We start from the raw sequence: 20,216 nt of genomic DNA, 5'->3' as shown, positions 1-20,216 counted from the left end.
ACTAAATATTTAAAGTTAAAAAAGAATTTGGAAATATTCACCAGTCTCAGTCATGCAGTTAGGAGTCTCTCAGAAAACTGATCTTTCATATTTAAAAAATCTAAAGTAATTAAAACCAGAATGTCCAAATAGGAAATAAGCCAATAAAACATTCATACAGAAGGCTAGAATTCAACAAGGGGTATTAATAAGCATCCTTATTGCTATGACCAAGGCTGGAGGAGTGCACTGATGCTGTAATTCCCATTTCTCCACAAGTCACAGCATAAAACAGAAATACATTTCTCCAGTTTCTGAAGTGGCTAATCAAATACCTTATTGTTAACAAGTTTTAAACAGAAAGATCAACCACATTTCTTAAATAAATGCAAAACTATTGAATTATGAAGCAAAACTTATTCCAGGTAAATGTAAAACTGGCTATGCCTGTAGTATGGAAGCATAAATGTTCATCCCCAAAATACACAGACACACACACACAAACACAGACAACCTAGAAGGGTTAAAAAACAGATTTCACTGCAGAAATTAGCTTTCTGAAAAACATTTACTTCAACCAATTGGATTTTAGTCCTTGAAGTGGAAAGACATCAGATATGGAAAGGTTCACATCATCTTCTGGTCTAGTGGCCTGGTACTTGTGGACAGGTCACCAAAAGCACACATTTGCCTCCGAGATCTTAGCAGACACAGCTTCCTCAAGAAATATATTAAGAAGTTATTTCAGACATTCTTGCAGAACAGAAAATAACTTTCATCCTGAACTCACAAGGAATTTGCCAGAAACCAGAGAGATTGGCTAGGCAGCCCCACCCTTACAAGCTTTTCCCCTATCTAAAGGCCAGAATAAACTCCAAGCCAAACATTGTTGCAACAATCCCAACAATCTGCAACAAAAAAAAAGCAGTTGTCATCAGAAGTCATATGACTTCTAGAGAGGGTACGTAGTTCTGAAGTAGAGTCACTGGGCCGGAAACGTTAACTCTGATTTCTCTACACAGATGCTGCCAGACATGCTAAGATTTACCAGCAATTTCTGTTTTTGTGACTTATAGGAAGCCTTGTTTAAAAAAATCCTTTGCTGTCCACTATGAACTCTAGATGAGCTCTAAAAGAAATCAATGCAGGTATCACCACAAAACAAATCAATTTTTTTCCACAAACTTATGAAACTTAAGTCATTAAATATTAAATAACAAACATCTTTATAAGCATACACAATCTAGTACAAGGAACAAATAGCAAACTGCAGGTACAATCCAACTTGAAGGGTATGAAAGAGCAGTCATTACTGAAACATGGCTACCAGACCATCAAATTTTGGATCTCACAAGACTAAGTTATCAGGCCTAAAGAAAAATGGGGAAAATGATAGTAGAGTAAAGGTATCCTTCACCAAGGATGAAATCAGTTTTATGATGAAAACGTATAATTATGACGTAAGCGGGCAGTGGAGATTTTGTAAGTAGAGTTGAGAAATAGAAAAGGTTTAAAAAATTATTGAGATTTGGGTGTAGACTGACAGATAGCAACTAAAGTAGTATAATATTGTAGAATATATAGGCTGGGCAAGCATTTAGCAAATTGGTTTATAGGGTGTTTTGATCTTCATAATGATTTGGTGCAGCAGACAAGGGCATGTCTCAAAGGCAGTGAATTTTTTCAGTACGCCTGGGATAGTTTCTGGCAGCAATTGGTCTGAGGTCCAATAATCGTACAGGTTATATTAAATTTAGTAGTAAACAGAGTCAGATGTATTAAGCTATTAAGACTAAGTGTAACAGGATTATCAAACAGTAAGCATAATATGAGAGACCAATGTCACATCTGAAATGGATAAATGTGAACCAGTTACTGAAATGTTCTAGATTTATGGGATGCTGACTTTAATAGGACGAATGAGAGACTGCCCACACTGTTCAAATGATGCCAACTTCAACAAGGGGGCCTCTGGAGTGTCAAATCCTCACAAGAGGATTCCCCACCACCGTTGATGACAGGGCCCTCCAGCCGTGTCTGACCCCTCTCCTGTTCTTTGGACCTCACCTCATCTTTTCCCTCCCACAACAGTGGCAGGGTCCCCGTCACCCACACATACCATCCTACCAGCATGCACATCCAAAGATCATTCACCGCAACTTCCATCACTTCCAGCAAGATATCCCACAAGACAGAGTCAGAGTCATATAGCAAAGAAACAGAACCTTCAGTCCAACTTATCCACGCCGACTAGGTTTCCTAAATTGAACTAGTCCCATTTGGCACTTATGCCTCTAAATCTTTTCTATTGATGCACCAGTCCAAATATATTTTAAATGTTGTAAGTATACTCGCCTCCACCACTTCCTCTGGCAGTCTACGTACGCAACCACCCTGTGTTAAAAAGTTGCCCCTCAGATCCCTTTTAAATCTTTCCCCTCTCAAATATATGCCCTCTAGTTTTTTTTCCCTTTGAGGAAAAAACCTTGGCTATTCACCTCATCTATGCCTCTCATGATTTTATAAGCCTCTATAAGCTCACCCCTCAGACTCCTACATTCTAGGGAGAAAAGTCCCAGCCTATCCAGCAGCTCCTTATAATTCAAACCCTCCAGTCTCGGTAATACCTTTGTAAATTTTTTTGGCACCCTTTCTAGTTTAATAATATCTTTCCTATAGCAGGGTGACCAGAATTGTACGCAGTACTCCAAAAGTGGCCTCACCAATGTCTTATACAACCACAACATGATATCCCAACTCCTATATACTCAATGGTCTGAGCAATGAAGGCAAGCAAGCCAAACACCTCCTTCAGCAGCCTGAGATGCCACTTTCAAGGAACTATGTACCTGAACTCCAAATCTCTGCTTGACAACTCTCACCAGGCCGTCCTATTAACTGTGCAAGTCCTGCTCTGGTTTGTCTTAAGGGGCCCTATTCTCTCCCTAGTTACTCTTTTACCCTTAATGTATTTGTACAATATCTTTGGAATGTCCTTAGCCCTATCTGCTTCAGCTATCTCGTGTCCCTTTTTTGTCCTCCTGATTTCTCTCTCAGGTGTGCTCCTACTCCCCCCACTCCTCCAAGAATTCACTGGATTCCAGCTATCTATACCTGACATATGCCTCCTCCTCCTCCTTCTTGACCAGAGCCTCAATATCTCTACTCATCCAGTGTTCCTCACTCCTACCAGCCTTGTCCATCACACTAACAGGAAAATACCGTCTCTTAACTCTCGTTATCTCACTTTTGGAAGCTTCCCATTTGCCCAGTCATGCATGCCTTTACTTGTGAATAGCCTATTCCTCTCCCCCACCCATCAGCCTTCACAAGGACTGTTGCCTCTGGGACACCTTTGTCCACTCCTCCACTCTCAACATCTCCCCAAGGCACCTTCCTATGCAATCGCAGAAGGTTTTATTACCTACCGTTTACTTCCTCCCTCCTCACTATCCAAGGCCCCAGACACACCTTCTAGGTGAAGCAGTAATTCACCTGCACTTCACTCAATCTAGTCTATTGCATTAGCTGCATACAATAGCAGTCTTCTCTAAATTGAGATGATGAAGCGCAGACTGGGCAACTGCTTTGTAGAACATTTGCGTTCTGTCCGCGAGATTGACCCTGAGCTTCTAGTTGCCTGCCATTTCAACACACCATCATGGTTGGGCCTGCTGCAGTGGTCTAGTGCAAAACTCAGGGCAAACTGGAACAACATCTCATTTTCCACTTGGGAATGCTACAGACTTCTGGGTCCAATACGGGGTTCAATAATTTTAGGGCCTAAGCACCTTCTCCCATGTCCTTACCCAATCCCCATACACCAGACCGTATCAGCACATTGGCTGCTAACACAAACGATCCACCGTCAACTACTAATGGTCCCCATTAGCAGTTATTCATTCACCCAGGCTGACCTTTAACCATTCCCTAAAGTTCAATCATGTAATGATCTTTGCCACCTAGCTTTTTCATTATGAGGCTATTAGTTCATTCTTGAACAATATCAGGTCTGATGGAGCATGCTCTCTGGTCAACTCAAGAACTTGTTGTACAATCAAACTATCCCAAAAACATTCAGTGGACTCCTCTTCTAGATTACTTTTTATAATGCTTACTTACTCAAGGTTGAGACTTGAAGTGCTTGCACTATTTGCTATTGATAGTACAAAGGATCTAGATTATTGATATTGGCTTGTGGTAAAGAGCTTTTCAAAAACATTAGAGAATGATAAGTAAATACCTTTTAAAAGTTTTCATTTTAAAAATACATAACCGTTGTCACCATAGGTTCTTTGCTTTTATACAGTGCATTGTGGGTGAATGGGAAAGTTTGGCATGAGGTAGGCATGGGAGTTGGAGGCGAGGAAATAAACTAAATTGACTAAACATTTGAATTTACCTTTCAAAAAAGTTCCCTCAAACAAATTATGGTTCATAACATCTTTGAGCTGCCAGGAACCACAAGTTCTTTAAAAGCAGGCCTGACTCCAAGAAAATTGAACAGGACTAGCACACAACCATCCTCAAAATGGAGTCAGCCAGGATGGGAGTGTGGTCTTGCAACCCACACCAGTCTCCACTCTTAAAAAGCACACCTGAAAATCAGAAATGCGGTTGAGAATCCCACAACCAGGATCTGCCTGCCATTTTTAAAAGTCACTCTAATTTGATAAAAATCCAGGTGCATATCGCTGATCTGGACTGTATTCCCTAGACCTTACAAGGGTTTGAGGTGGTTTGATCAAAGGTTTCAAGATCTCAATTGGAATAGACAGGGTAAATTGGAAGAAACCATTTCATCTAGTTGGAGAGTCCAGGACCAGACAGCATTGTATAAGACAAAGTCAAACCTTTCATGAGTGTAATTAAGAAATATTTCTTCCTGCTAAGTGTGGTAAACGTTTGGAATTCTCATCTGCAAGTTATTTTATACAAGATCTATTATTAGTTTTAAAACTGACTTGACAAGATTTTTGTTCACCAAATGTACAAAGGATAGAGGACAAAAGCAGGTTTTTGGAATTATGTTGCATGATCTCACTGAATGTTGAAAAACGTAATAGGCTAAACTGCATATTCCTGTCCCCAAGTCTAAATTTTGTCATCACGCCTCTTGTCAAAAAAACAATCCTCAACTCTTCTTTCCTTGCAAATTACTGCCCTATTCCAAACCTTTCCTTTCCAATGTTCTTTAATATGTTGACATTAGCCAAATCTGCACCCATCTTTCCCTGATCATATATGAATCCCTTCAAACAGGTTTCCACACCTATAGTACACTACACTACCAAAACAGCCCTTACTAAATTCACGATGACGCTGCATGGTGACGGAAGTAACCAGGGACAACCTCCCAGGCCCGCACCACTGTCCTCAACCTATATGCAGCCATCAACAGGTAACTACACCTGCAAATCCACCCAGGGAGAGAATGACACTGAATCACAGAATGTCAGTGAGGGAGTTAGTGAACCACAGAAAGTGACAGTATGCGCCAGCGAGAGTATGCCAGTGAATCACAAAATGCAAGTGCAAGTGAGGAAGTGACAGGGAATCACAGTGAGGGAGTTTGTGTCAGGGACATATAGACAACAAATCACAGAGATTAACAAACTTTCAGCAAAGGAGTGACATTGGATCACAAGAGTGAGAGCGTGTCAGCAAGGAAATGACACTAAAACACTTAGATAACCTCAGTCATTCAAAACTCTGATGTCTATGTGCTAACTTGCACAAAGTCCTTTTCACCCCTGTGCTTGCTGGGAAACACCGGCTCCTCATTAAAAAAAAGCTCAATTTTAAACTTTTCATCCTTGTTTTCAAATTCCTCAATGCCCTAACCAATCCATTTCTACGTAACCTCTTCCACCTACAACTCTCCAAGATATGTGCCGCCCTCCAATCCTGGACTTGAGCATTCCTGACTTTAATTAGTCTACCAACGATTTGTGCCTGTAGCTGTCAAGGCCACAGCCTAAATCTTTCTGCGTCTTTCTCTCTCTCCTCTCTAAATGCTGTAAAACTTATTTCTTAACCATGGTTTGAGATAGCTCCCCAAGCAATGTGTGGTTCAGTGTCAAATTTGGTTGATAACAAACACTCTTGATTACTGCCTTGAGGCATTTTATTAGTCTAAAAGAGTTATTTAAATACTGAATGCTGTTTTTACAAATAGATAAATGAATACTGTTGAACTTAGTACAATGCAAGTATTGCACTTTATTGACTTGTTATGATGGCCAGCCTTTCCTAATGCTTGCAAATCAGTGATTACAATTAAGAGATAGTAGGAACTGTCAATGCTGGAGGATCTGAGATAACAAGGTGTAGAGCTGGATGAACACAACAGGCCAAGCAGCAGAACCCTCTTTACAATTAAAAGTTTTCCAAAGAAGTCCCAATCAGAATGGGGAATTATCTGCACTTCCAGAAGGTATTCATCAAGGTTAAATCATAAGAGCCCATGGTGTTGGAGGTAGTATGTTGGCATGGATAGGAAATTAACTAACAGCTGGGAAAACAGCAAGTGGGAATAAGTGTTTTTTTTTTGAGGTTTGCAACCTGTAACCAGTGGGGTTTCATAGGTATCAGTATCATATTAATGACTTGGAGGAAGGAAGCAAATATACTGTGGCCAAATTTGGAGACGAGACAAAAATATGTGAAAAGGCAAGTTGCGAGAGGGATTCAGACAGTTTACAGAGAGATATTGATAGGTTAAGTAAGTGAACAAAAAGTTGACAAATGGAGTATAATGTGAAAATATGTGAAGTTGTTCATTTTGGAAGGCACAGCAAAAGAACAATAGTACAAAAATGGAGAAAAACTGCAGAAAGGTGCAACATAAAGGGACTTGGGGGTACTTGCGCACAAAACACAAAGTTAGCACCTGTCCAAATATCTTAACTGTTGTAATTGCACCTGCCTCTGCCATTCCTCTGGAATTTTGTTCCATATATGCACCAACCTCTGCGCAAAAAAAGTGCCCCTCAGGTTCCTTTTAAATCTTTTCCCTCTCTCCTGAAACCTATGCCCTCTAATGATTTTATAAATCTGTAAAAAGGCCATCCCAAAGCCTCCTGTGCTCCAAGGAAAGGAGTCCCAGCCTATCCAGCCTCTCCTTACAACTCAAACCTTCCATTTATAATGGGGTAATTGAAGAGATGGCAGACTAATTGGATATATGGGTTGGTTCTGTCTTCACAAAGGAGGACCCAAATAAGGTCCCAAAAAGGTTGAGGAATGCATGGTAAAGCAGCAGGGAGGAACAGGACGGAATCAATATTAGTTGGAAAATGGTTTTGGGGAGGTTGGTGGTGTTAAAGTTTGATAAATCCCAAAGGCCTGAAAATCTCCATTCCAGGGTATTTGTCTGGTGGGATACCATAGGGGTCAATGTCTGGATTCCAGCTAGGGAAGAGGTGGGGGGAGGGTGTGTGCATGTGTGCACAATGAGACTTCTGTGTGTCCTGGTACACCAGTGGCTTAAAATAAACATGCAGGTGCAGCAAGCAGTAAGGAAGGCAAATGGTATGTTGATCTTCTTAGTGAAAATATTCAAATACAGGAGCAGGGATGTCCTGCTATAATTGTACAGAGCCTTGGTGAGTTCACATCTGGTGTACTGAATGCAATTTTGGTCTGCTTATCTGAGGAAGGATGTTTTGGCTACGGAGGGAGTGCAATGAAGGTTTACCAGACTCATTCCTGATATTGCAAGACTTGACAAATGAAGAAAGACCAGATCAATTAGGTCTATATTCATTGTAGTTTAGAAGAATGGGTGGTGGGGGAGGCGTTTATATAAGATCTATATGTGAAAGATGTTCCCAATGACAGGGGAGTCCAGAATCAGGGTCACAGTTTAAGGTTATGGGGTAAGCCCTTTACAATGGAGATGAGGAGCAGGGAATGGGAAGCCTGTGGAATTTTCTGGCACAGAAGGTGGTTGAGGCTAATATATTGAACATTTTCAAGGAGCTGTGAATAGTTTTTGGGGCTACAAAGGATCAAAGGCTGTGTGGAGAAAGTGGGAACAGGATATGAAATTGAATCAGCCATGATCATATTGAAAGGTGGAGCAGGCTTGAAGGGCTGAATGGTCTACTCTTGCTCTAATTTTCTGTGTCTGTATGACAAAAAAAATTCCTTCAGTCAGAAGGTTGTAGTACTTTAGAATTCCCTACCACATTGGGTTGTTGCTGCTACATGAACGAGCATAATCATGGCTTTTCTTCAATCTCTCTGGGAATCGAACAGCGTTCAGGACCATATGGTCTACTTTTACACCTATTTCCCAGATTCTTAAGTTCAAACAAATTGGGGACGTTTTGAAAGACAAACTTGACACTGAAGAATCAACTCCATGTAATATTTACAAGGCATCTTTAGCAATTATAAAATCCCAAAATGTACATTCCAGACATATTTATTATAAAGTTAATTCTATGTGGTAATACACAAAAATGCATTTTAAAATACAAATGTTCATTAATTTCTTTAGAATAGGACAATGAAATGTACAAATACTGCATATTGCTCTTCATGCATTCTTGGCAAGGATTGCTATGCAATTTGACACTGAGTTATTAAGAACTGTGTATTAATTTCCAATATACTCTTGCTACTAACAACTGTTTTTCAGCTATTCAGCAATGCAAGAATACAAGTTTAGCTTTTACATGCATTTCATACATAGTTTCACATGAGTTCTCAACCACAGAATGTCAAATGACTTTCTAGCTCCTTTACTTTTAAATCCAGTTGCAGCAGGTTCTAAAAGAGAAATTCACACACAAGAAATAAATCTGGAACTTTTGTTGCTGTCTGAATACTTCTGAAAAGTTGGGAGTGTTCAATCAGGCTCTCAGTAGGGCTCAATTGAATTTCAATTCTGTACTTTTGAAACTGCAACATATGGCAAGAATGCACATTATCAACATGAAATGGCTCAGATTTCAAAACTTTCATTTGAAGGGTCTAAATTTTTAAATATAAACGTTTCAATATACCCTTACAAATTCTGCACATTCTCAATTTATTCAATTACGTGATCATTCTTTCTCAAAAGATAGCAAGGCAGGAGAATACAAGGGTCTCTACAAAAATGGTTAATTGTACTGATCCTTTTTGGTGCAAGTGAAGGTGCCTAACATAATATAAACACAAAATAAGTAACAGTTACTAAATTTGAGATTCTCTTATGAACTAATTTCTGTAGCATTTGGGAAGATCAAGAGATGACACACAATGTAATTTTAAAACATTTTCAAAGTGCTGCTCAAAAGCATTTATTTAGATATTCTACTTGTTAAGAATTTTTTTTTTTATTCCTGAAACACTTGTTGAAAGAAAGACTCTACATTTCATGAGACATTGTAAAACATATCAAGATATTAATGTGATTATTGTCAGTTAATGACACGCGGAACATATTTGCACGTGAAAAATAGAAGTAAACAGATATATTCCTTTGTACTAGGTAGACTTTTAACAGTTCAAGAAAAATTAAGTTTAAATAAAAAGTCTCAACCAATGGAAATAAAGCAATATCAAGCTTATAATGTAGACTAATGGTTTGCTTTTAGAGTCATACAGCTCGAAAACAGATCCTTCGGCCCAACTTGTCCACGCCGACCAGACGTTACAATCTAACCTAGTCCCATCTGCCAGCATTCGGCCCATATCCCTCTAAACCCTTCCTATTCATATACCCATACAGATGCCTTTTAAATGTTGTAGTTGTACCCACCTCCACCACTTCTTTAGGCAGCTCGTTCCATACTCATTGCATGAAAATGTTACCCCTCAGGCCCCTTTTAAATCTGATCACACTCACCTTAAACCTATGCTCTCTAGTTTTGGACTCCCCCACCCTAGGAGAAAGGACCTTGGCTATTCACGCTATCCATACCCCCTCATGATTTTATAAACCCTCTATAAGGTGACCCCTTAGCTCCAATGCTCTAACCTATTCAGCTTCTCCCTACAACTCAAACCCTCCTAGCAACATCCTTCTAAAATCGTGTCTACACCCTCTCAACTTTAACATCTTTCCTATAGAAGGGCGACCAGAATTGTACGCAGTATTCTAAAAGTGGCCTTACCACTGTCCTGTACATTCCAACTCCTATACTCAACATTCTGACCAACGAGGGCAAGCATGCCAAACCCTGCCTTTACCTGCGAGTCCACTTTCAAGGAACTATGAACCTGCACGCCTAAGTCTCTTTAATCAGCAACACTCCCTAGGGCCCTGTCAACTACATAAACCCTGCCCTGGTTTGCCTTATCAAAATGCAATATCTCACATTTATCTAAATTAAACTCCGTTTGTCACCTTTCGGCCCACTGGCCCATCTGATCAAAGTCCCATAGTACACAGAGATAACCTTCTTCACTGTCTACTACACCACCAATTTTGGTGTCATCTTCAAACTTATCAACTATACCTCCTATATTCACATCCAAATCATTTATATAAACAACAAAAAGCAGTGGACCCAGCACTGATCCTTGTAGCACAGCGCTGGCAACTGGCCACAGGCCTCCAGTCCGAAAAGCAACCCTCCACCACCCTCTGTATCCTGCTTTCAAGCCAATTCTGTGTCCAATTGGCTAGCTTCCCCTGGATCCTAACCTTAGTAACCAGTCTGCCATGAGGAAACTTGTCGAACATTTTTTTGAAGTCCGTATAGACGTCTACTATTCTGCCTTCCATCTTCTTTGTCACCTTTTCAAAAAACTGAATCAAGTTCGTGAGACACGATTACCCATGCACAAGGCCATGCGGACTATCCTTAATCAGTCCTTCTAAATGCATGTAAATCCTATCCCTCAGAATCTCCTCCAACAATTTACCCACCACTGATGTAAGGGTCATCGGTCTACAGTTCTTTGGCTTTTCCTTACCGCCTTCCTTAAAAGTTGGCACTATGTTACCCAACCTCCAGTCTTCCTGCATCTCACCAGTAACTGCTGATGATACAAAGTCCTAGGAAACACCTGATCAGTTCTCAGGGATTTATCTACCTTTATATGTTTTAAAACCTCCAGCATCTCCTCTTCTGTAATATGAACTTTTTTCAAGACATCACTATTTATTTCCCGAAGTATTTTAGTCCTTCTCCACAGTAAATACTGATGCAAAATATTCTGTTAGTATCTCACCCATCTCCTGTGGTACTACACATAGATGGTAACATTGATCTTTCAGATGCCCTATACTCACCCTAGTTACTCTTTTGCCCTTAATATATTCATAGAACCTCTTTGGGTTCTCGATAACACTATTTGCCAAAGCTAGTCCTACTATACTCCTGTAGGGATTCACTTGATGCCGGCTGTCTATATCTGATACATGCCTGTTTCTTTTTCTTGACAAGAGCCTCAATTTCTCTAGTCATCCAGCATTCCCTACACCTACCAGCCTTGCGCTTTACACTAACAGGAACATACTGTCTGTGATCTCTCTATTTCATTTTTAAAGGCCTCCCATTTCCTAATCCTTCCTTTACCTGTGAATAGCCTCTCCAAATCAACTTTTGAAAGTTCCTGTCAAATAATACTGTCAAAATTGACCTTACTTCAATTTGGGGCCTTAACTTTTTGATCAGTTCTATCCTTTTCCATAACTATTTTAAAATTAATAGAATTATGACCACTTGCACCAAAGTGCTTTGATAGCAATTGTTTTTGAGAACATAATGTAGTGTTTAAAAAAGCTTATTGAAAAAAAGCCTCAGGTTGAAAGTATAAACAGACATCACAAATGTATCTGTATCCATCCTAAATGCATTGTATTGCTCTCAGCTCAGTCAAACAATCCATACCAACTTTAGTAAATTGACAATTTTAGGTTGCAATAAATTTTGCAAATTTTTTGGTGAATGAAGAGATTACATGGGATATAAGTTATATCGCTTACCAGTTCCAGACATTGCTTATGCCCGTATGCAGCAGCATAGTGAACTGCATTATAACCCTGCTTGTCTCGTATTGCTGGATTGGCATCATTGTGAAGTAAATACTGCAAACAGCTGTAACACATTTGACAAAAGATTTGGAATTAATCAGTGTTCTATTTTTCCCTCTTATCTCATCCTTTCTTCCATCCCCACCTTGTAGCATCATTCCTGCTTAACATTAATACAATTTCCAATTGGCAGATACATTCATCTCTTCAAACATATTCACAGTTTATATTTTGTGAAGACCTGGCTACATTGCAAAAATTCAGTAAAGAAATTCACCTGACCTATCTATCCTCACCACCACCCATCCCACATCACAGTAGTGCTGCTAAAGTCCAATTTATTCAGGCTGCACACTGGTCATCTGAACTTAGCCAAACACTAGAAAGTCACAATTGCACTGACAACATCAAATGTGTCAACGCAAAATGACATTGCAGCTCTCAGGAATATTGACCTGTAGACCATTTAAATTAAAAATTATGATTAAAGAAGTGCATAGCTTACTGAAATAACTTTTATAAGCTAAATATTTATAATAAAAAGGACAAAAGAAAATTACTAAAGGACGACAAAGAGCTCAGCTTTCTCATAACAGAAACTACCAAATACAAAGTAGGCCACCCTACAGGTCAATAAGTTGTTATTCATTTCTCTAGCTCCTACTACAAAAAAGAACTGAATATGTAACCAGCATGTTGAAGAATACAACTGGGGTCCCTGATTTATGAACAGATGCAACAGAGACAGCAAAACTGGGAAGATGGGATGGAGTCCTTACAGGAAACAGTGCATGAGGAAAAGTAGTCAAGGCAGCTGTGGGAGTCGGTAGTGGTGAACAGTCTATCCTCAGAAATGGAAATATAGAAGTGAAGAAGAGAAGGGAAGAACATTCCATTTAACTCAGAGATCCAAAATCACATTTTTGGCTTCGAGAAAGTGGAGCAAGTTAAAGGAGAGAAAAACACAAAATGCTGGAGCAACTCAGCAGATCCTGCAGTATCTGCAGAGAGAGAAAAACAGAATTAATGTTTCAGGCCTGACATGACACTTCCTCAGAAACCCTCTCTCCACAAATGCTGCTGTTTTTGTTTCAGATTTCCAATATCTGCAGTATTTTGCATTTGAGTCAAAGGAGGAACTGTTCAAAGCAGAGGAGAAGGAATATGGTGATGGATGGGGACTGTTCAGGCCTCCTCTCAATGAAGGAACAGTTATCATAGTGTCCTGGTGGAGGAGCACACGCAGAGGGATTGCATGTCCATGGCAAAGAGGTGACGAATGAGGCCAGAAGACTGGAAATTATGGAATTGGCCAGAAAATATCAGAGGAATCATGAGTGTAAATGGTAAGAGACTGAAAGCAGGGGAAAAATTGGTTAAGATAGGAATAAATAAGATCTGTAAGAAAGCAACAACCAGAAAAGATAGATTTACCAGAACAAACTTATTTGCAGATATTTGGGAAAAAAGGTAGAAGGGGGCTTGAGAGGGTGGTTGAGATGGGAAGCTGTGGAGGAGAGCTTTACAGAGAAGATTAGCTTAGAGATAGTATGTGAAACAATAGCTTGGTGTTCAGTGCTGGGGTCATGGTCCAGTAGGACGAAGTGTCTGAAAGTTGGTGCTCAACCTCTGCGAAAGAGAGACTGGCATGCCACAGACAGCACACTTGTCAACAGGTTTCATAATAAAGTTAGGGTTAGACCTGAGAGAACAGAGTGCAACAAGTTGTCTTAATGGTAGGCTGTCAGCAATATTCAGAGCTTTTATAGTGCGTGCAACTAAGTAACTTTAAGCAATCACTTGAATTATGTCTGGCTGTTCTTTTGCTACATGGCTGACTGTGGATGATTCGATTCAAGAATCAATTGGAATGACTTTCTTGATTAAGGGTCAATATGGGTTCGTATTTTGCCTGTTTAGATGCTCAGATTAAAATTATACTGTCCAGGTTCTTTGCCCACATTTAATGTAGGAAATGGTCACTTTGGACCATTTAATTGCAAGGTAAGTTAGTGCTGTTGTACACTTTGTAGTCCATGTTATCAGCACACATTTCCATGCAAATACAAAATGACCAAGAGTGCTCCTACAGTACCATTTTCCAACACACGTTAACTTCCAATATCAGATCAGCAATGTAACGTCACCACAGTCTCAATAGGGAGACTCATTAATGGTGCTTTAACCTGAGGATAATCAGGCCTTAAGGGAGAGCTTGAGAAGGTGGAACCTTCATGGTAACCTCAGCCAGTGCAAGAATTGAACCCATGCTGTTGGCATCACTCTGCATGAAAACCAACCATCCAGCTAACAGACATCAGAATGGTATCTTTATTATATCGATGAAAATTTTTAATTTCCAATATTAGCCATCGTCGTGCAAACCCATCAGTTGTTAAATGCTGTGAATCCATAATCAAGAAAAGTTTAGTTTGCAAGTCATTTCTTTCACCTAACTTAACACCTCAATAATCCCTACCAAAATGATAAAACATTTAAAAAGAGAAATCCAAATGCACAATGATCACTTCAGAAAATTACAAACAGCCTCCCTAAAGAGATCCCTTATTTGTTCAAAGCCTCTTGGAAATTCATTCACTCCTTCTGGAACTGAACACTAAGTATACAGTAAACCTCTAAATTCACATAATTTTCCCTCAGTGTTCCAGCTATTCTCCAAGGTACAGAATTCATGAATTCCTTCCACTGTGTTGTGGCTAAGCAACTCTCCAACTTTTCTTGAAATATCTCAGATTGTGGATTCTTCAACTTCTTGTCCTGGTTTTAAATGTACATATACTACTTTTTCCAAGACTGTTCCAAAAGCCTCTGTGCAGCATAGCTTTGTTAGAGGAAAGTTGCGTCTCATAAATTTGATTGAATTTTGAGGTACAATCAGGTGCATCAATGATGGAGTTGATGTAGCTTATATGGATTTCAGCAAAGCGTTTTACAAAGTCTCACATGGGAGACTGACAAAGGTAAAAACACATGGAACCCAGGGTAACTTGCAAGATGGATCCAAGCTTGGCTTAGTGATAGGAGATGGTGGATGCTGGCAGAATGCTGAGAGAGACTGGAGGTCAGTGTCCAGTGATGTACCACACGGATCATTGCTGGGTCATTGCGATATATGTAGATGAGAACATGTATCTGAAGAAGTTTGGGGGTGGGGGCACATAAGTGACTTTGCAAGTGTTACGAACATTGGGCAGAGTAGTTAATCATCAGGAAGAAGGTCTTAGATTACACAAAAATGTAGGCAGGGTTGGTCAGATCAGTGGCAGATGGGATTTAACCTTCATAAGTCTGAGATGATGTGCTTTGGAAGAAGTAACAAGGGAGTACTCAATAAATGGCAGGACACTAGGAAGTTCACAAAGCAGAGGGATTTTGGAGCACTTGTTCACAGTTCCTTGAAGAGGGCAGGACTGGTTCATAAGATAGTCAAGGTGGCATACAGGACACCTGCCTTTATTAGTGATGGCAACAGACTAACAGCAGGGATGTCACGTTGGAGCTGTACAAAACTTTGGTTAAGCCGCAGCTGAATACTGTGTGCAGTTCTGGTCACTGCACCATAGGAAGGATGTGTTTGCACTGGAGATGCAGAGGAAGTCATCAGGACGTTGCATAGGATGGAAAATTTTAGCTCTAAACAGAGGCTGGATATGTTTTCATTAGAGCAGAGAAGGCTGAGGGGGGACCTGATTGGGGTGTATACAATTTTGAGGGGCATGGACAGGGTGGATAGAAAGCAGCTGTTCTGCTTTGTTGAAGGGTCAACAAGAAGGGGCATAATTTTAAGGTGAAAGGCTGGAAATTTAGAGGGGATTTGAAGAAAAACATTTTCACCCAGAAGGTGGTGGGGATCTGGAATGCACTGTCTCGGAGAGTAGTAGAGGCTAGAAACCACCTTTAAAAAGTACGTGGATGAGCACTTTAATTGTCATAATATTTAAGCCAATGGGCCAAGAGCTGGCAAGTGAGATTTGTGTAGATAGATCAGCACAGTGTCAATAGCTGAGCACATCTTCTGCATTGTATGACTCTATGACAATTCGCTAATTGTTGAAGCTGACTGTTCTCTAGCACAAGGCTAACTATCTTTCACTGTGAGACTACTGTGGATTTCTTATCATTTCAAGCTAGGCAAATCTTCCAGTTTCTTCCTCCTGCACAAATTCCAAACTCAGTTTGAGGCCTAATCTGTCACCATATGTCGAATGCTATGTTAGTATTTTGTCTGCCTGACCAGCTTTTATCTAATTTTGTTCCTCTAATTCAGCGAATTCCATCCTACACAAGTCCAAAAGTACAACTGCCTCTGCGAAAATTATCCAAATAAATGGAAGAAAGGTCTTCTAACCCCCACAGTCCACTGTAAGACAACATGGCATACTTGGGATATTCCAAACTGAAATGTAAACAGAAATATTTCAAAGAATGTCATGAAGTAGAAAAACCAGGTAGAAAGGCAGAGAGATTTTAGGAAGAAATTCCAGAAGTTAGGGCCTAGACATCTGAAGATATGGCCAACTACAAAACAATTAAAACTGGAGAAGCTCTAAAGGCCAGAATTAGAGTGCAAACATTTTGGAGAGATCTGGGATATAGGTGATACAGATAATGATGGGCCAAGGCATAGAATGATTTTAAAATAAGGATAAGAGTTTTAAATCTGAAGCTAATTGCTGCAAATTAGCATGTGAACAACAGAATTTTGGATGACTTCATTAATAGAGGGAAGAATTTGGAAGGCCAGACAGGAGTGCATTAAAACGGCAAAGTAGGAGTTAACAAAAGCATCAATGAACATTTCAGATGAGTGGTCATCAGAGAGGAATCGTTTAATATCACAGAAGGGTAAATGATCAATCGTATTCAATCAGATGCAGGAAAACTCATACCATTTTCACCGAACTCAACTCGATAAGTACAAGAAATGAAGCTGTATGCTAACTAATAACACACTGTGTGTATGGATACATGCATGCATCTAAAGGTATCCTCATTTAAAACATTAAAAGATGAATCTAAAATGAGGCAATTAAAAGGTACAGCAAGTCCTCTCAAAGTCATGCCTGCATTACTGAAAATCACAACTTTTAATGAAGCATGGTTTCCCATAGGAACCAATGTTCAAGCCAGTGTTATGTTTCTGCAGATGATTTTTTGTTTGGAAACAACGTGAAAGTTGAAAGACAATACCATACATGTCCACTCCCAGCTGAAATAAATGAATTAAATCACAAAACGTAAACAAAACACTGCGCAGTTACATAGTTCAAGATTTCTGTAGAAAACAACTTAACATTAAATTTAAATGGTGTACATTCCTAACTACCTGCATCATAAACAAGGTGACTTTTAAAATAAAATACTTTTAAAAATAAAGATAAAACACAATCTAAAGGCAAGTACAGGTATTGTAAATTCAGGTACATGTTAAAATTCTACTCATCTAACGAAGTTTGAATTGACCAGGCTCCATCTAGTGACAGTAGTTGATTGGTGCAGGTGGCTTCTGCCACTAGATGCAGCCAGGAAGTCAGTGCAGACAGCAGAACAGAAACGGACACTGGAGACTTCAAAGATAACAACGTAGGGTAGGAATGGGAGGGAAACGGTAAAGACGAATTAAGGGGAGGGTATGAACAGACTGCAGGCCAAGTGCCCTGAGTGGGAAGGCAGAAAGCAAGGGCTTGAAAACAGGTATGCCAGGGAACAAGTCTGGCAAACAATGTTAAACTGAAACTCAACACAAAATAAATATGTCACTATTTTGTTAAAAACATTAAAGTGAAACACTGTTAATTGAGTCAACTTTAAATCAGAACCTATTGCACTAACTTCCTTATAAACCTGCTCAATTTGGCAGTGCACCCATTTCAGATGAATGTGAACAACCAGCAGAATATATTATCATAGCAAAGAATGTTTCAGATACAAAGGAAAACCCTTCACTGTTGAAGTTCAAAGCAAAGCATTCCATTCCTGATGTACAGCAAATTGTAGTTAAAAACTAAGAAAATTGTAGCACTGAAGGTCAAACAAGCAGTAAGAACCATCACAAAAGTTTTAGTTCAACCATTATGTCTGGAAAATTTCAACTTACAATGAGGCCTCTTTCTCTTTTTTCTCATTGGTGTCTTCAAGTTCTTCAACATTTGCATCCGAATTTGCCAAGATACTTTTCTTCCTTGGTGAGGAATTCAAATGTTCAGGTAGTTTAGGATACTTAAAATCAATGAAAATTTCAAAATAAAGCTATTGTTAACTTACACTCTCCGTTGTTAGAAAAAGATTTTAGAGAATTTGTAAAATGTCTTTCAATTTCAGTTCCTTATTCTAATCCTATAATACCCTATTTTTACAAATCAATTCCATAATTATCACAAAATACCCAAGACCTAATTCAATAGATTAAATAATTTTGTAGCTTTGAAGTAATTTATCACAGGGGCTGGCCTCCATGAACTGTGAAAAATTTATAGTAGGCCTACTTCAAAGTCAGTTCATGTATGTGTGTTAAACAAGCACTGAAGTCTTAATTTGTCATGTTTACAATGCAGAAATCATTAGCAGCAGGATAGTTATAAACTTATAACTTCAGGCCACGTAAAAAGCTGCTCTTACTTTCTGTCCACATCAGATGCTGCAGCATAGTGTAAAGCAGTGCAGCCTCGTTCATCTGTTTCATTAATATTGGCCCCTGTTGACACTAGCGTCATGATAGACTGGTAGTTACAATTCGCAGCTGCATAGTGCAATGGAGTCCTGCAAAATATCATATAAATATGGAGTTTAGACTCAATTTCAGGGATGTCCAAACCACAAGAAAATTTTTAAAAAACATACTTTGACCAGACCACATCAGCTAGTTGTTAAAGGAACTTTGGAAATAAAATCAAACATCTCAGTTGCAACATTCAAAATTAATTATCACAAACTTGTGTCAGCAAATATTAATAAACGTATGGGTATATGTACCCTTGAATTTTCAATTAAGTTTTTCAAATGCTCTCTATTGAAAACTGTTAAACTGTTGAGAAAGCAAACACAAATAAAACAAAAATGCGCTGCTGGCTACTGTGCTCAGCAAAGCCACAATCTAACTAACTGTAACTGCTGAACTTATTACAAAAGTTGAGCACAAGTTACACACCTCCCGCATTTGTCCTTGTTATTGAAATCCGCTCCGCTACTCAGTAGTAGTTTTATGCAATCAACATTGCTGTGACGAAACATAAGGTGTGTTAGAGTGTAATGGTGTACAACAAAATATTCTCTCAAGAAAGTCAAAATTCAAACTAAATTACAAACTAACCAGCAAGATAATGAGAACAAAATATTATGTTGAACTGGCAGAAAGTTAGTAAAACAAGTGTAAATAATAAAATCAACTACTTCAAAGATTTGAGGAATTCCATGAAAAAAATATAAATTACATTCAGGATTTAAATGTATATTGAACAAAACAATTTGAGAGGAAAACAATATTAAATTATATTTGAGAAATGCATTCTTGTTCAAACTGAACTCACCCTCCTGCAGCAGCAGCATGAAGGCAAGTCCTTCCATAATTATCAGGGGTGTCTATCTCAAAGCCTGCAGACAGCACGTGCTCGTTACTAAATGATGACACTATGCTATATTTTTGTCCTAGTAGACCGCAAGAAATGTTGCAAAGACAGAAGTCAATTAGCATAGGCAACGGTTTACAAGCTACCCAAGCAAATGGTTCCTTCAAAAAGGATCCTAAATCTCAAAGCTAAGATGTTATTCCAGGATACAAGTTGAAGTACTAAATAATTTGGATGCATATAATTAAATTTCATTTGTTTTTATTCAATTTCTACTCCATGCTACATGTATTAGGTACGTAAACATTTTATAGTGAGAGTACATAATCAGTTTTTCTGCCTCCAACGAAAAGAGGGGCTAAAAATCTTTTCATATTAAATAACAGGCTAGATTTCTGCTCCTTGACCATACTTAGGTGGAGCAGCAGCAGCATATCTTACTTTTGAAATAAATGCACGATTAGCAAAACGCTTTATTAATACATTCGAGCCAGTCAACTCGCAATTACTCATTAGCAGAGAAGACACTTTTTAAGTATCATGTGGGAACTGGCAATTGCCAGCTACCAGTATTTAGCATTGTTTCAACATGTGCCAAGATAAACAAATCAGTCATTGATTTCTAAAACAATACAGGATACTGCAGCTAATGACACATTGCTACTCAGGAAAAC

At 39.1% G+C, this 20,216-nt stretch overlaps 1 protein-coding gene across 7 annotated transcripts in view; it reads right to left on the bottom strand.

Annotated features, from left to right (window-relative positions):
• Positions 1-20,216, bottom strand: part of LOC109920960 (serine/threonine-protein phosphatase 6 regulatory ankyrin repeat subunit B) — a 162,273-nt gene that overhangs the window by 35,275 nt on the left and 106,782 nt on the right. For 4 of the 7 annotated variants that reach the window (XM_048599173.1, XM_048599174.1, XM_048599175.1 and 1 more), the window contains 5 exons: positions 19,504-19,621; positions 19,125-19,193; positions 18,596-18,736; positions 18,075-18,158; positions 11,909-12,020 (listed from right to left, as the gene is read on the bottom strand). In XM_048599173.1, coding sequence (XP_048455130.1) covers positions 11,909-12,020; positions 18,075-18,158; positions 18,596-18,736; positions 19,125-19,193; positions 19,504-19,621 — 524 coding nt within the window. The remainder of the gene's footprint in view (positions 1-11,908; positions 12,021-18,074; positions 18,159-18,595; positions 18,737-19,124; positions 19,194-19,503; positions 19,622-20,216) is intronic. The other 3 variants (XM_048599176.1, XM_048599177.1, XM_048599178.1) reach the window with 1 other exon arrangement.

This window comes from Rhincodon typus, chromosome 7, assembly GCF_021869965.1.
Source record: "Rhincodon typus isolate 14 chromosome 7, sRhiTyp1.1, whole genome shotgun sequence".
In the NCBI taxonomy this organism is placed as follows: Eukaryota; Metazoa; Chordata; class Chondrichthyes; order Orectolobiformes; family Rhincodontidae; genus Rhincodon; species Rhincodon typus.
The sequence above is the reverse complement of the archived record's forward strand: the minus strand, read 5'-3'. Positions and strand labels throughout refer to the sequence as shown.